We start from the raw sequence: 14,603 nt of genomic DNA, 5'->3' as shown, positions 1-14,603 counted from the left end.
AATTTTGTGCTGCATAAACCCACAGCATTTTCTCAGTCCCTCCAGATATTCACAGCACTTTTCTGAGGCCTTGGCTAAGCAGAACACACTTTCTATCTGCACATACAGTAGACTCTGAAACCCAAGCACCAAACTTCTTAGGCTGTTGTTGCTTTATGTCATGCCGTGTGTATCTGTGCATGGTGCGTGCCAAAAGCTCCCTCCAGGGAACACTCCCCACCTTCCACCTTAGGCATCTTCCTACACAAATGTTTCCAGTTAGGCAGAACTCCTAGATATATGTATCTGGAATAGGTGGCACTGATCCAAAAACTTTACTGCTCAAATTCCTCTCTATGGGAGGGTCAAACCCAGCTGTGGGACAGCTCTGCATATGTATTTCAAAATCTGGGGTCGGGAAATGTTCTCATTTGTTGATTTGGTTCAGGGTTTTGGTTTGGGTCAACTTTTGGCACCTTTAGTCAAATGCCATAATGACTACATCATTAAAAAGAGGCCATTACATAGGACTTCCTTTCAAGCACTACAGAATGAAGATGTCAAAGTGCTTAAGCCATTTAGGTAAGTGATATGGAATAGGAACTTAGCAGAGTTGCTCACCTTCTTCATCTGAAACATCCAGGACCTCAGTCATCGTCTCAGGTACATTGAGCTTGTGCTTCTCTGTTACAGTCTGAAAAGAGAAGATCATCAATCCTCAAACAGCAAAAGCAGCAACAAAGTTTACAGCAGGATGTTTTCAACAGCAACAGCAGTGGGAGATTTTAATGTGTTTCCCCTCCTCTAACTTCACTTTTCATCTTCCCTCCAAGAAGTTCCTATTCTCAGTGCTGTATAAAGTAACATTTATTCTGGCAGGAAAGTACAAAAAAACAGAGATAATGAGTTGGTCAGAGAAAGAAAAGAAAGCTCTCAGCAAATTCATTTATAAATGGTGCATGTAGAACAATTCAGCTCAATGCTTCCAAGATGATTTTTAAATGAATTAGGTAATGTCTACAGAAGAGCTTCAGAAAGTTGTATGTGGCATATGGAAATTATTAGATTGTAAAGCATTTGGAAATGAAGTTATGAATTATGTGAAATTCTTGAACGGAAAGAAGATGAGAAGGATTTCAAAGATCACTTGAAACATTCCCCCCACCCCAAAAAAAAGTAACTGCACTGCATACTAATGATGTCTTTTCCATATATCATGTATATTCCTCCAAGTCACATACACACTGGCTGGGGGGGGAAGTTATTTGAAGATTCTGATGTATTTTGTGCACTTAGAAGCTTTAATTATTGTGATGCAAGCATGGAGCAAGGACTGCTGGGAGGCCACTGTCTTAGTGTCAGAACACAGAGCAGAACACTGGAAGATATTTTTTGTCTCATTATTTTATTTTCATAAATGACTTCCAGGAGGAAATACAAGTATGTTCAGGGGTGCTGAATCAAGAATGGGGAGATCTTTTTAGCATCCAGACACACCCAGGAGAAGGAGATGAAAAACTGATAAATGAGAGAAACTGTAGGAAATGCAAGGTGTGAGAAAGTTGCCTGCAGGAAACTCTTCTGTGTGTTACAACACAGAAGACAAAGGACTTCAAAAAGAGCAGGGATCAGAACAGCGTTAGTCACAACAGAAAAGATAGTATTTCTCTGGCTCCACCCAGTTCTGCAGCCAGTCAGATGAACGGGGGAGCTGCGAGGGAGAGTCAACACATCACCCTTTGAGGTATGCAGGAGCAGATGTGCCCCTTTGGCATGGAGAGAAATGTCAGGAGGCCACGTGGGCTGTGAAACTCCCACCGAGGTGGTACTGTGGGGTCTACCCAGCAGGAATTAACATTACATGGAGAAGTAATGAAACTAAAACCAATCTGGGGGATAATTAATGTCAGCCACATCCAACTCCCTCATGCACTATGCTTTTTGGAAACTGCCCATTGACACCAAACAGGTTTTGTGGCACAAAACTTCCTATCTCCTGATGCTGTTTGATACTTCTCTGTTCCTAAAAAACTGACAAAAGCAGCATTCTTGATTATGATAGGATACTGTAAGATACTGTCAGATTATTATAAATAACAGAATTACCATCAGTAAAATTATTTTGGAAATTTAAGTCTCCTCTACATTCTTGAAATGCACTTAACTGCGACAGTTCACCCTCCTGAGGAGAGGTACAGAAGAACAAATAATCTGTAATGCTCTCTCTAGAACATTAAACTAAGATTCATGAATTCTACACCAATCTGCAGCAGCTGTGAATTAATATTTTTCAATGAACTTTCAATATAATACTAGAGGGGAGTTTATTGATAGACACATTAGATACATCAAATAGTCTCCCAATTTCCAATCCACAGCTAGCCCCATGAACATCTCATTTTGAAAAGTGCTCAGTGTACACATCTCAAACTCCCCACTGTTCAGTGCCACTGAGATCCCAGTTGTGTACTTTACTTTAGGCTTCTGTATTTAAGACCCTCATTGTAAGGCCATGTTTTCATCTGGTGGCACAGAATAACTCAGATCTATAATTCAGGTGTATAAACCTACATAATTCAGTGATTACTTCAGATTACAGCAGTAAACAAGCTCAAAGCTCCTCATATATTCATTTGGCCACAGGAAGACTATTGTCTGCTTGTATAAATAAATTCTACTTCATTATCTCCTATTCATCTCTAATCTGTGAGTAAAAAGTGCAGTTTATTCTCTCTATTGCTTTACATTCATGTGGCTCCACTAATAATAACACTAATACAAGCAAGAGGAAAATTTGCCCCAGGTTAGACCAAAGGCTCTGGCACTGGATATCTTTTCCTCTTCTGACTTGAATACGAATAAAGGATCAGCCTAACAATCAACAACCTCCACGCCTCACACAGCAACAACCTTACAGAATGAAGTAGCTATGGTGACAGCACCTTTTCTTCCAGTGCTAAATGCTGTGTTCTGCTTTGGCAACACCAACCTCACCATCTGGAGAACTTTATTGCAGAGAGTACCTCTGAGTGCCTGTAATTTATCCTTCCTTTTTAGGATTTCTTCTAAATGATGTTTAATCGACATTCCCTACCATGAACACCACCAGAGGTTTATGTTCTCTGTATCCCTAAGGTAAAATAAAAATACTCATACAAATTCACAGCTGAAAAATTTGCTGAGTTTATCAAGGGTTCCCACCTGGCTTTTAAAAGAAGTGCTTTGTACACAGCCACAGTTCAACATTGCTGGTTGCTCTTCTACACAAGCACCTATTCTATGTTCAGTTCTATCAGGGGTCAGCTGTGCAAGTAAGGGTCAGCATTTGATTCAGTCCCAAAGCCCGAGCATCTGGTATCTGGTAGAAAACTCCATTACTCTCCAAGTTTAAAGAAACATTTATCCAAAGCAAATAACTCACAGGTGCCTTTTCAGAGCATAATCCCTGTTATTACAAAGCATCTAATGCTCACATACAAGGTACAAGGCTCCACAGTGCTGCAAAACATATGATAGAAAGGAAGTTACAGCTGAGATGAGGAATAAAGGGCAATGTGTGCCAGGACACAGCACAGAGAAGAGCAAAGGCACCATCTGAGGCTGAAAACTATTTCTGAAAAGAGGTAAAGTTTCTCAAAACATTTTCATTAGGTTTTGTCTTTCTAAATCTCTGACTAGATCCACATGTGTTTATATAAGCACATGCATGTGTGATGAGTTGTATGGTTGAACAAGAGCATGAAGTAAACACCAGCAAGCCATACAGTCTTTTTGTTGAGAGACTTCTGGAATTACGCTAGAAGCCCTTGCCAAACCTGCCTCAGTCTGATCTTTGCAGGTCATTAATAAATCATGGCTCACTGTTTGTAACCTTATGCCATCTTGCTTTCCTTCCATCTTCCTGGGTTAGTATCAGCAGCACTTGCTGTCAGCATGCGACAGAATCAGAATTACTTTTCATTTCTTCACAGGAGACTTTGCATTTCTTCCCTCTCTCTATCCCTCTCCCTGACTGAGTAGTGGCATCTTTTAAGTAATCTTAAATTATGTAAATCTGGATTTTTATGGTGCTGGGCTCCTAAATGACACCTAGGTCTGACAGGTTTTCTAGACTGCTAATCTTTCTTGTACTGCAGAATAAATAAGAATTATTACCTTATAGCAGCGTTTCACAGTAAAATGCAGCAATGTAACTTAGAATTAACATTAATTTCTGAAATGACAAGCTATTTCTAATGTTCTTCCTCTCCACCTGCTAAAACATTTGGAGATGGTAGGTAAAAGTCCAACAAGCTAGACCCTTCCCCTCTTGGAGTGTCAGCACAGACCAGTTATTCCTGCCTTAAAGCAACAGTACCACCTTGCTGATCTGCAGCAGATGCTATTTACAAACCCTGAAGTCAAAATACAGACCACCAAGATTGTGGAGGCCTGAGAGGACTGAGCATGTAAGGAAAGAGTGCTTCATATTTGGGGAAACCAAGACCTATCTGAGCTGATAGTGACTGGAGTAACAAGACTGATGTGGCTCAGAGCCATCTAGTGAGCACCATGCAGCTTGGCACCAGTCTGTGGCTGCTCCAGCCTAACTGCTGAGAAGCTCGCAGCGTGTGCAGCAATGGGTGAGCCTCAGTAGCTGTCACAGGTGTGGAGATGTGAGGACAGAAGAGGAGAGGTGAAAGTGAAAAGAGCAGCAGAAACAGGGCATGTTCTAAACAGAAGCACACAAACTTGTGGAAAGTTTGGGTTTGCAGCTCAGACCCGTATCTAGAAAAGTCTTCCTCTGCTTTTGCTAGTTGCTTTGCATCTGTATGCAGGCAGGCTTTGTGACCTAGCTCAGGGAAGGCTGTTGTGTTACACACACTTCCACATGCTTCCAAGACAGAGTGAGGCACTTCTACAAAAATCCAACAGAAAGGGGGGGGCTAAAACCAGAAAACAATAAAGGAAAGCGATACCCGGGGAGTCTGAGGGAAGCAGGGAGACAACGTTTGGAATAAAGAAGAGAGACATTTGAAGGCATCTGCGACTCACAGTTGTGGTGGTGGTGATCTCCTCCGTCACAACCTTCAGCGTATCCACCACTGAGATATATCCCAGGCGCCTGGCAATGGCTAGGGCTGTGTTACCATTCTGAAGAGAAAGGAGAGAAAGCAGAGGAGCGCTGAGAGGGAGGGTTGATGTGAACCAATGAGCTCACTCTCCACACGGCATGAGCCAGCATTTCCATCCAAAACAAGGCGGCAGCCTCGGGAAATCGCTGCTTTTTCACCCTTAGAGCTGACTCTGCCTTTGTAACTTCTTTAAGTCTATAGCCCTGATTACCATGGTAACACAACACACTTACATCTGCCTGCTATGCCAAACAAGACAGTGCTGTATGGTTTAACCCTTCGGTGCTCAAATCTCGCTGTCTGCAGAAGTTCCTGTTCTATGTTATTTACGTAACTCCACATCAGAAATTCTCATCTAAAAGAAGCATTTTTAAACACTACAGTTTTACTTCCAGTTGCAACTGTTAAACCCTTATCAGGTACAATTCCCTCTTTGGGGAACAAAAGCTTGCTGCTGTATTGTCCACATACACTTCTACTCTACAACAAAAATCCATATCCAATATAAGTACATAAAGCAAATGATTTCACAAACACAAAACCAATCTTGCTAAGGCTTGGGAGTGAGGAATTAATTTTCATTTCAATACATTTATTTGCCGTTTAAATGCCCATGATATTTAGATGTGCCACTCTCCTAAGGGACATTAAAATGAGTTGCAGTTAGTGTTTAGGACTATTTATCTGCAATTCATCAGGTGGAACACTGGCAGTCCACAGACCCTGTGTCACTCAGACTGGGGAGGAGAGGAAGGGACGTGTCCCATGGTTCACTGTAAACAGGACAATATGCTGGGCTGCTGAGGAATCATGGACAGCCACTGCACCACTCTTTGCACTGGAATGATCTCTTACTGTGTGCAGGACATCAGCCCAAGGGCTCCTCTCCACTTCAGTGCTGGCTTTAGTCATCTGTCATTGAAGTTTTCCTGTATTACTCAAGCTCAGCAATGCTGAAGTGACACCATGTTTGTGGATTAGCCACACCAAATGAATGATCAGTATCTTCACAGCATGAACAGTTTGATTGTTACCACCACTTGCACATTAGCTGCTCATGTCCCACTCCCGTATCTCCCTGCCAGGTGTCTAAGGCTGAAATTCTCTCTTCCTTGAGGAGGCATTAATATCAGTGAACTCACTAAGAACCCAAAACAGATCCATGGATAGAGGGACAGAAATTTGGGTCTAAATCTTCCCAATAAACCCAGGTTCTGATTTCCCCTCAATTTTTATGGAAAACTCCTTATCGAGAGATCCATTTACAGACAGAAGCATTGAGGCAGAGGGAAACTGAACAAACACAGCACAGTTAACTGTGCCCAGCCCCAGTGCTGTAGCTCAGAAATCCATTTCCTCACGTCACACTTAGCTTTGTGCACAGCGAGAGCTGATCTGAAGCACCTTAAGAGGATAAGGAAAAGAAGTGACATTTACACATCTGACACCCAGCTGTATAAGGAATACTTTCACTAAAAAAAAACCCTGCTCTTAAGAACTGTCCAGGGGAACAATCTCCCACTGGCACTTCCCAGACTTACAGTAGTGATGGCATTGGGCTTGGCCCCGTGTTGGAGGAGAACATTGATGATGTGAGTGTGGCCTTGTTGAGCAGCTTGGTGAAGAGGGGTGTACCCGTTCTGTTGTGATAAAAGCAAACAAAGAAAAACAACCACCAGTAATTAGATGCTTTGCTTTGCTTCCTTCTGCTCCTCTTGAGACATGTCAAAAAGAAATGATGCTATCAGCTGACCCAATGATACTAAAAGCTCAGTGAAGATAATGCTCCTTCCCCAGCTTAATCAAACGATAAAGGAATATAATCATTTTATTCACAAATCATCTTTCATCTCAAATAAAAATCTCTGGAAGTAGAAATAATTCCTCATTTCCTAAATCAGAGTGAGAGATGATGAGGAACAGTGAAGTTAGAGTGGCTTGCTAAAGGCACAGTTCTCTGCTTAGGCAGAGAACATTTTTCTTCCTCTTACATCTTCGTTTCCTACAGAAGCCTCAAGATTTGCCTTTCAATTACCTGACCTGATTTTAAAATATATCATTTTGAACAGTAGTGATTTGAGAATGGTTGCTTCAAAAAGGCTAAAAACAGATACCTATTAGACATCTCAATCAATTTTAGCTTTCCTTTGCCTTCAAAAGGCTTGACTGAGCTGTAATTACACTTAAGTACATGTACACAGCGTCTGTAGCAATAAACAGGCTTAACTCCCCACACTTATCTGCTCCAGTGATTCGTTCTCATGTGCCACAATACAGAGACATACCCAAAGTGTACTCCAGCCAGCTGATCTGAGCTGGTATTGTGTAAGTCCAGTCAGGCAATTCATTTACAAAATTATTTGCAATTGGCTTTGAAAGCAAGCAGAGAATCACCTGGAGGAAAACACCACGTTGATCTCACTGTACACTTCTGTAAAGCCTGCAGGCAGGGTCTGAAAGGCACACTCTGGGAGTTATCTCTTTTGCAAACAAATAGATGCAAGTGACGCCTTGTACTACTAATTACACAGTGATAGTTCAGAACTGTTTCTGTTCTTCCAGTTAAAATACTTGTGCCTGGGTTATTAAGAAATCAAAGGAGGATTTTACTGCAAGTTGTAGTGCCAAGTAAATTCACTGTCTTGCCTCCAATATTAGCGCAGTCCTTCAAAATTCAGCCATGTAATGTTTCACTGGAGATGGCACAAAGCATGGTGCAGGTCTTCTCTAGTTACAAACCAAGCTGTAACAGAGATTACTTACTCTTTAATGTTCCTATCCTGAATCCAGCCAGGATGGATTTGCTCTTTAAACTGAGCCCACAGTCCCAGCTGACAGATTGCCAGTATCTTTATCGGTCCCTAGGCATGAGATTTTGGATAACAACAGCCCCATACTCTCACACAAACCTGCTGACTTTAATAAAATTATTCTAAATAAGAGAAATCCCTGGGGAAAATGCGTCAGAATCTGGCCCAGTGGACTCTAGGATATAGAGTGAGACCTAGTACTAAATACACAAGTATGTCTGTGCTTTATTAGCCTCCAAAAAAGTGAGCTGAGCATCTTGGCAGCCATCGTTTGGATCCTGTTAGTGTCTGCTTTATTAATTCCTGTCAGCTGTTTTTCTAGCAGTGTTGCCTGTTCTTCTGGAATCCCTGGGTTTTGCCCATTGATTTTGGGTGATCTCACAAGGGAGGGGCCAGCATCTTTTATTATTTACTTTGCTGTTTCTTACTACATTGAGCTGTGAGCAGTGTGATGAAATAGTGCTATTTTGAGAGATTAATCCATTCCATAGGTCACAGCTTGGGTGGAGCTGGCCAGAGGGACCAGCAGACCACAGCCTGTGACGTAGACTGGATCTTACAAAGCATATCACTAGAAATATCAATGGACTTCTTCCTGTTAATCCCAAAACAGTCAGTCAAAGATAGTAGTCAGCTATTGCCTGAAGCCAGCTTTAACTGAACCAAAGCCCTGCAGCTCCTCAGGTAGCTTTCTCTGTCTGCTAAAGCGATGTGATGGTGTCTGAGACGCAACACACTCCTGCTGTCACCACAACCTGTGTTCACTCAAAACCCAGACAATTTTTGCTAAAAAATGCATCACATTCAGCCCAGCAGTTTCTACTAGAAGAAACAGCTGAAATCAGTGGATTTCTTTAACTCTGGTCACAGTCAATCGGGTCCATTTCAGTGTAGCTGGTCATATACAGTGTATCCAGATTCCCCTCAAAAAAACCCCCAAATCTGCCTTTGGTAAACTGCATTCTCCCCCGGCAGCTGCTTCCTCTGCTGAAATCATACCACCCACGCTTCAATCCGCAGCAAGTCTTCCCACTCTTCTCCCAGCAGACTGGAAAGAACCTGGCATCACCCTCAAATTGCCTGAATTGTTACCTACTAGGTTGGCAGGACACCAGTATTACACTGGTATAAATGACATCAGAATCCAGAAAGGAGCAATAATAATAGTTGCCTAGTGAAAAGGGGGGATGCATTTGTGGTGCTTGGTTACCAGGTTCATTACAATGAGCAAAAGAAAGCAATGAAAACTTCTTTACCTTGGTTTTAGCATTGACGTTTGCTCCATGCTTGAGGAGAAAATTCACCATTTTGATGTTTCCATAGTGACATGCCACAATTAAAGGTGTATAACCAAGCTACAAGAAAAGGACAAAGAAGTAATACTGCAAGCTCAGTGGAACATTCCTTTTACAACAGAAACATCCTTTGGCATGCTGGAGACAGCAGCCACGCCATGATTTACCTTTGTCTGAGCATCTTGGTTTGCACCATGTTTTGTGAGTATTTCAGCCACGTTCACTTTATCCTCTTGAGCTGCAAGGTGTAAGGATGTCAAACCAGTCTGGAGGTGGAAGATACAAAATAATTTACAAATAAAGGTAAGAATAAAACTTACTTTACATGAGGAGAGAAATCCAGGCTTTCCCACCTTCTCATCTTTAAAACATGAAGAGATCCTAACTATAGCTTCTAAGTATGGGTGGCTTTTTAAACCATGTAGAGTTGATGTTTCTCCTGTTCCAGCTGACAAACAGCTCCAAAGAAATGACATCGCCATCTCCACAGAGTTAAACCTTCAGGCATCAGTGATCATTATTTTATACCATAATGTCACTTGGGAAGCTGAGGAGCCCATTAATGAATTAGAAAAGCACTGTGCTTCCCACTCCTCAGACTGGAAGGGGAACCTTGACAACAGCCGGCACGAGTCAGAATGAAGAAAATAACTCCAGAATTGGATCCCGTTCACCGATGCCAAGGAAATGGACGCAGCCTTTAACTAAAAGATGCCTGTGATCACACACAGTGCATGAACAAGGCAGGGAACAAATTTTGTAAGAGAAATGAAAATGCCCTTGTTCCTCATTGCTTAGCTAGCAGAACACATTAATGGCAGGCTCAAGTCTTCCACTTTGACTTGTATGAACAAAAGCTGGAGGCTTCTGACCCTGACTAAAGACTTCCATAGGCACCTGGATAAATCTAGTGACCTGTGAAGATCTACTGTAACAGGGTTTGTTTGAGAAATGTGGTTTTTATGAAAGTCTGTTGTGTGCAGTCAAAAAAAAAACACCACCTAAAATAGATAATTTCAGCCTTTCTTCCTATAACTTCCCCAGCAGAGCCAGGTGCTACATCGCCTTCCTCCAGCAAGAGCGAACAGCTGCAGCTCCTCCTCTGCATTACCCAGTACAGGTATTAATCACATGATATAAGTTCAGTGGTCAATCCATCTGCCAGTCCTAGATATCCTAGATACCTCACTTTTCCTGTTCACCCACCTGTTGTCACAAATAAGTCTATAAGGAAATGAAGCTGGGAATTGCTGACGATGTGACATCATCCCTACACCGCACTTTGCACCTCACTGGATCCTCCCACCCACAGTCCTTTGTCTTCAGTTGCGAGTTACCTTTGTTGCCACGTGGATATTGGCTCCTTTCTCCAGCAGCAAGGTCACCATGTCGGTGTGACCTTCTTGGGAGGCCAAATGAAGTGGGGTGACTCCCTGCTTGGTTAAAATGTTGGTCTCAGCCCCATAGTTCAATAAAGTGGTAGCTATCTGCATCTGATTTTTCTTGGCAGCAATATGCAGAGGAGTGTAGCCATTCTAACACCAGCCAGGAAACAAAGCGAGAATGAAGTTAACACGACAGCCATGTAAGCTTAGAAGTCAAACGTCACAAAACAGTATTAGTTTATGTTACTCCTTATTACTAGAAATGAGAGTTCATTATATTTTCAAGGCCAGACACATGCCTGCTGTTGAGTTGCTTTGTCCATCTGTTATTTTCACTATCTCAGCTAGAGCAAAGGCAGCCCTCACTGAGGTGGGCAGGGCTGTTCCAGTGATACCTTCAAATTATCCCAAGCATGACACCTACATTTTGAAGAACCTATGTTGTAAATATTCACTTTTGACTGATGAGTGACATTATCCATGGTGAGTGATGGGTGCATTATGCCTTCCCGGAGCATGTGGGTAGAGGGGTGTTTGCATATGGAATTTTGATACGTGTGTCAGGCATGGCACTGGCTGGAAACAGCAATAGGCACAAATGTTTTTCTGATCCACATAACCATTTCAGCAAAGCATCAATGGTACTTTATGGTAATATGGCAACTCCCCCCCCGCCCTTTAAGTGTTTAGCAATGTACTGTGGGAGAAACTTCTGGGTTACAGGCAGGCAGTGCCTCTGGAGATGTTTAGTTGGTTGCTCTATGGGGGTTTTTTAAAGGGAGTTTAACCAAACTATCCTACTGCAACTGCAGTTTTTGCTGCTCTCCATGCAGCACAAGGTATCCATGGCTCTGACACAAACCCTTCACAGACAAGCTGCATTTTTTGGCAGCATGTACAACAGCAGCCTCACATGGGGCAGAACATTCTGACAGCAGCACTGATTCATTCGTTATTTTCCCCTTTTAATAACCTTTGCCTGACAGTGATGACACTGCTCCTAGCCCTGGAATGAATTCTCCATATGCATGGTTAGAATACACACATCATTCCTAAGGTTACACAGTACTGAAGTGACTTCAAGGCACAACTAAAACTCACAAAAATAAAAACAGGTGGAGACAGAGGTGTATACATACACATCTATAGATGTACACCCACATACATAGATATATCCACATATACAGACACATATACATACACATTTCTTCTTTTCCAACAAAGGAGAACTGTACACTCATCTAGGCAGAGGATCACTTGGCAAGGGCCAGCTTAGAATCGCAGTGCTCTGGGTCGGGAATTTCAAAGGTCACAGCACCACGGCATGGCAGGGGTTGCGAGTGACCCCTGGAGATCATCCAGGCCAACCCCCCTGCTACAGCAGGGTCACCCAGAGCAGGTTGCCCAGGATCCCACTGTCCAGGCACGTTTGGAATCTCTCCAGAGACCCCACAACCTCTCTGGGCAGCCTGCTCCAGCACTCCGGCACCCTCACAGCAAAGAAGTTTTACTTCGTGTTCAGATGCAACTTTCTGCGTTCCAGCTTGGGCCTGCTGCCCCTTGTCCCGCTGCTGGGCATCACCGAGAAGTCTGTCCCTACCCTCATGACATCCACCCTTTAGATACCTTTAGGTCACACGCTTCAGCGACTCAGCCACGTGGTGACCACCTCTCACGCCTGCCCACCCCGTGTCGTCCCACCCGTGCGCTGGGGCTCATTCCATCGCCTCGGACGGTCAGGGAGGTCGGGCGGGGCTGGGAGCGGCGCGGGCGGGGCCAGAGGAGGGGCGGGGGCAGAGGAGGGGCGGGCGCGCGGCGGCGGCAGGCGGGAAGCTCACCTTGGCGGTCGCGTGCGGCGAGGCGCCCTTCTCCAGCAGCAACAGCGCCACCTTCTGGTTGTCGTAGTGCGCCGCCACGTGCAGCGGGGTGAGGCCGTTCTGCAAGGGCGGGGACGGCGTTAGGCGCGGGCGGGGACGGGAGGGGTCACCGGGGTAGGAGGAGAGGGGAAAGCCGCAGCGGGCGGGCGTTAGCCGTTAGCGGGGAAGAAGCGTAAGAGAGTGAAGCTGGGCAGCCCAGCACCCCTGTTTCCGTCTCCCCAGAGCCCCAGTTCCCAAAGCGTGCGAGAAAACGGGGCCGTATTCCCGTGTTTATCCACTGGAACCTTGGACAACTTAACGGACCCGGTGCTTGCTGAGCCACAGAAACAGCTCTCCCTCCTGCCAGGGACCCAAACCGGACATGCTTGGCAGCGTAGTTTCCACATCCATCACCCTTGGGACAATGTGACCCCAGCTAAGCCAAAGCCACCACACGACAGCCACTGTAGCCTTCTTGCTGTGCACATTTCACACAATCCTTTCCTATAGAAGAATCCAAATGCATTTTACTGTTTTGTTTTTTTTTTCACTTTCTCATCAGTACCTTGCCAGCTGAATCAGGAGAGGCACGACGCTGCAGCAGGAGTTTTGCCACTTCCAGGCTCCCATATTTGGCTGCCACATGCAATGGCGTGAATCCCTTCTGAAAGATTCCAGGAGAGAAAAAGCAGATGTTTGTGTTAAAGGTCATGCTGACATCTCTCTCTTAAGAGCTATCTACTAAGGGCTTACTTTTCAACCTATATTCTAGCTCATAGAATCAACAGCCAGACCTAGAAAGAGCATCATCTCTTGAAAGCACTTTGAGATGCATGAAATACAAGAAGATCATTTCCCTTGTATTATTTCTTCCTATGTACGTGCTGTCAGGCTGGCAGACATTTTATTTGACACAGACTCTACTAGCAACAGACAGTGAGTGTGTGGGCAGTGTTCAAATCTCTACTCCAAACCAGCTGCACTTCTTAGGTTCATGATGACAGCTTCAGAAATATTTCCTGTATCAATTGTTGCCAGTAACAATGAAACTCCAGCTAAATTCAGCTAGTCTGCTCCAAACTTCGCCTTCCTCCTTTAGTTTGTTGAAGAATGATTTATATTTGGACTCCTATGTCCATCTCGATGCTAAATTCTGCACCCTCTGAAGTGCAGCTTAAAACACATCATGCCTGACTCAAACACATTGTGGGCAAGAGTAAAAATCTTGTCTTTTTTTGAGAGTCCTTTTCTATCCAAATAATGCTTGTCAGTACAGTACAGGTGTAAGGTCTGTGCCAAACTAAGATGCTCTTTGCCTGTTCTTTTAGTTTATAGCATGTTGATAAGGAGAACTCACAGAAGCAAGACAGTAGGTGGCAGAATGCACCACTGCCCTGCCAGTCACTCCAGGCAGCTACAATGACCTATTTGCCTGACAGATAAGTGATAGGTAACATCTATTGTCATGATCATCTTGCTGCATTAATCCCACCTCAACAAGAGTTTACATCAAGGCATCTCAAGCATTTCCAGCCCATGAATCACACAGTTGTAGAGTCATTATCTAGCGGACTGCATCTTCTCCTAGTCATGATTATAGAATGTTCCTGCAGTCCTACAGCAATTGCCATAAAGCAATATGGGAAATTAGAAAAGTATTTAGTGTATTTTTAGCCATTTTAATGTGATTTAACAGCTGGATAAAAGCAGAACAGCAAGTGTTCCCAGTAATCCATGGATCATAATTTGAAAATTGCTGGTTTAGTCTTCTAAACCCTGGAAGACAGCCCATGGTTCAAAATATGTTTGAAGCACCAGCTGTAAAATCAGGGTTGCTTTTTTAAGACCTAAAACAAGAGTGAGAATTAAATGATTCCCACTTAATCACTTGTGATACATTTGGAAAAGATCTTGGCACATAATTCTGTTCACAGCTACCCATTTTCTTATGTGTTCACCACTCTCTTAGCAATCTATTGGTAAACATTTTTGGCTAACAAAACAATGATGATTCTGCAGACCATTTCCTTTATAACCCCAGACAAAATGCTCTGCTGTGTCGTGTGACACCTCATTTAAAGAGCCACTGCAAAGAGATTCAGCTTTAGATGCGACTGGACGGATGCTGACTTGTATGCTTTGGGAACATTCCTTTCAGCTGGCA

At 43.6% G+C, this 14,603-nt stretch overlaps 1 protein-coding gene across 1 annotated transcript in view; it reads right to left on the bottom strand.

Moving 5' to 3' along the window:
• Positions 1 to 14,603, bottom strand: part of ANK2 (ankyrin 2) — a 158,002-nt gene that overhangs the window by 59,901 nt on the left and 83,498 nt on the right. The window contains exons 16-23 of the mRNA XM_054172469.1: positions 13,005 to 13,103; positions 12,422 to 12,520; positions 10,536 to 10,733; positions 9,366 to 9,464; positions 9,160 to 9,258; positions 6,635 to 6,733; positions 5,014 to 5,112; positions 601 to 673 (exon numbers count right to left, since the gene is read on the bottom strand). Coding sequence (XP_054028444.1) covers positions 601 to 673; positions 5,014 to 5,112; positions 6,635 to 6,733; positions 9,160 to 9,258; positions 9,366 to 9,464; positions 10,536 to 10,733; positions 12,422 to 12,520; positions 13,005 to 13,103 — 865 coding nt within the window. The remainder of the gene's footprint in view (positions 1 to 600; positions 674 to 5,013; positions 5,113 to 6,634; positions 6,734 to 9,159; positions 9,259 to 9,365; positions 9,465 to 10,535; positions 10,734 to 12,421; positions 12,521 to 13,004; positions 13,104 to 14,603) is intronic.

This window comes from Dryobates pubescens, chromosome 24, assembly GCF_014839835.1.
Source record: "Dryobates pubescens isolate bDryPub1 chromosome 24, bDryPub1.pri, whole genome shotgun sequence".
NCBI lineage: Eukaryota > Metazoa > Chordata > Aves > Piciformes > Picidae > Dryobates > Dryobates pubescens.
Note: the sequence above shows the minus strand (reverse complement) of the source record. Positions and strands in the feature narration are given on the sequence as shown.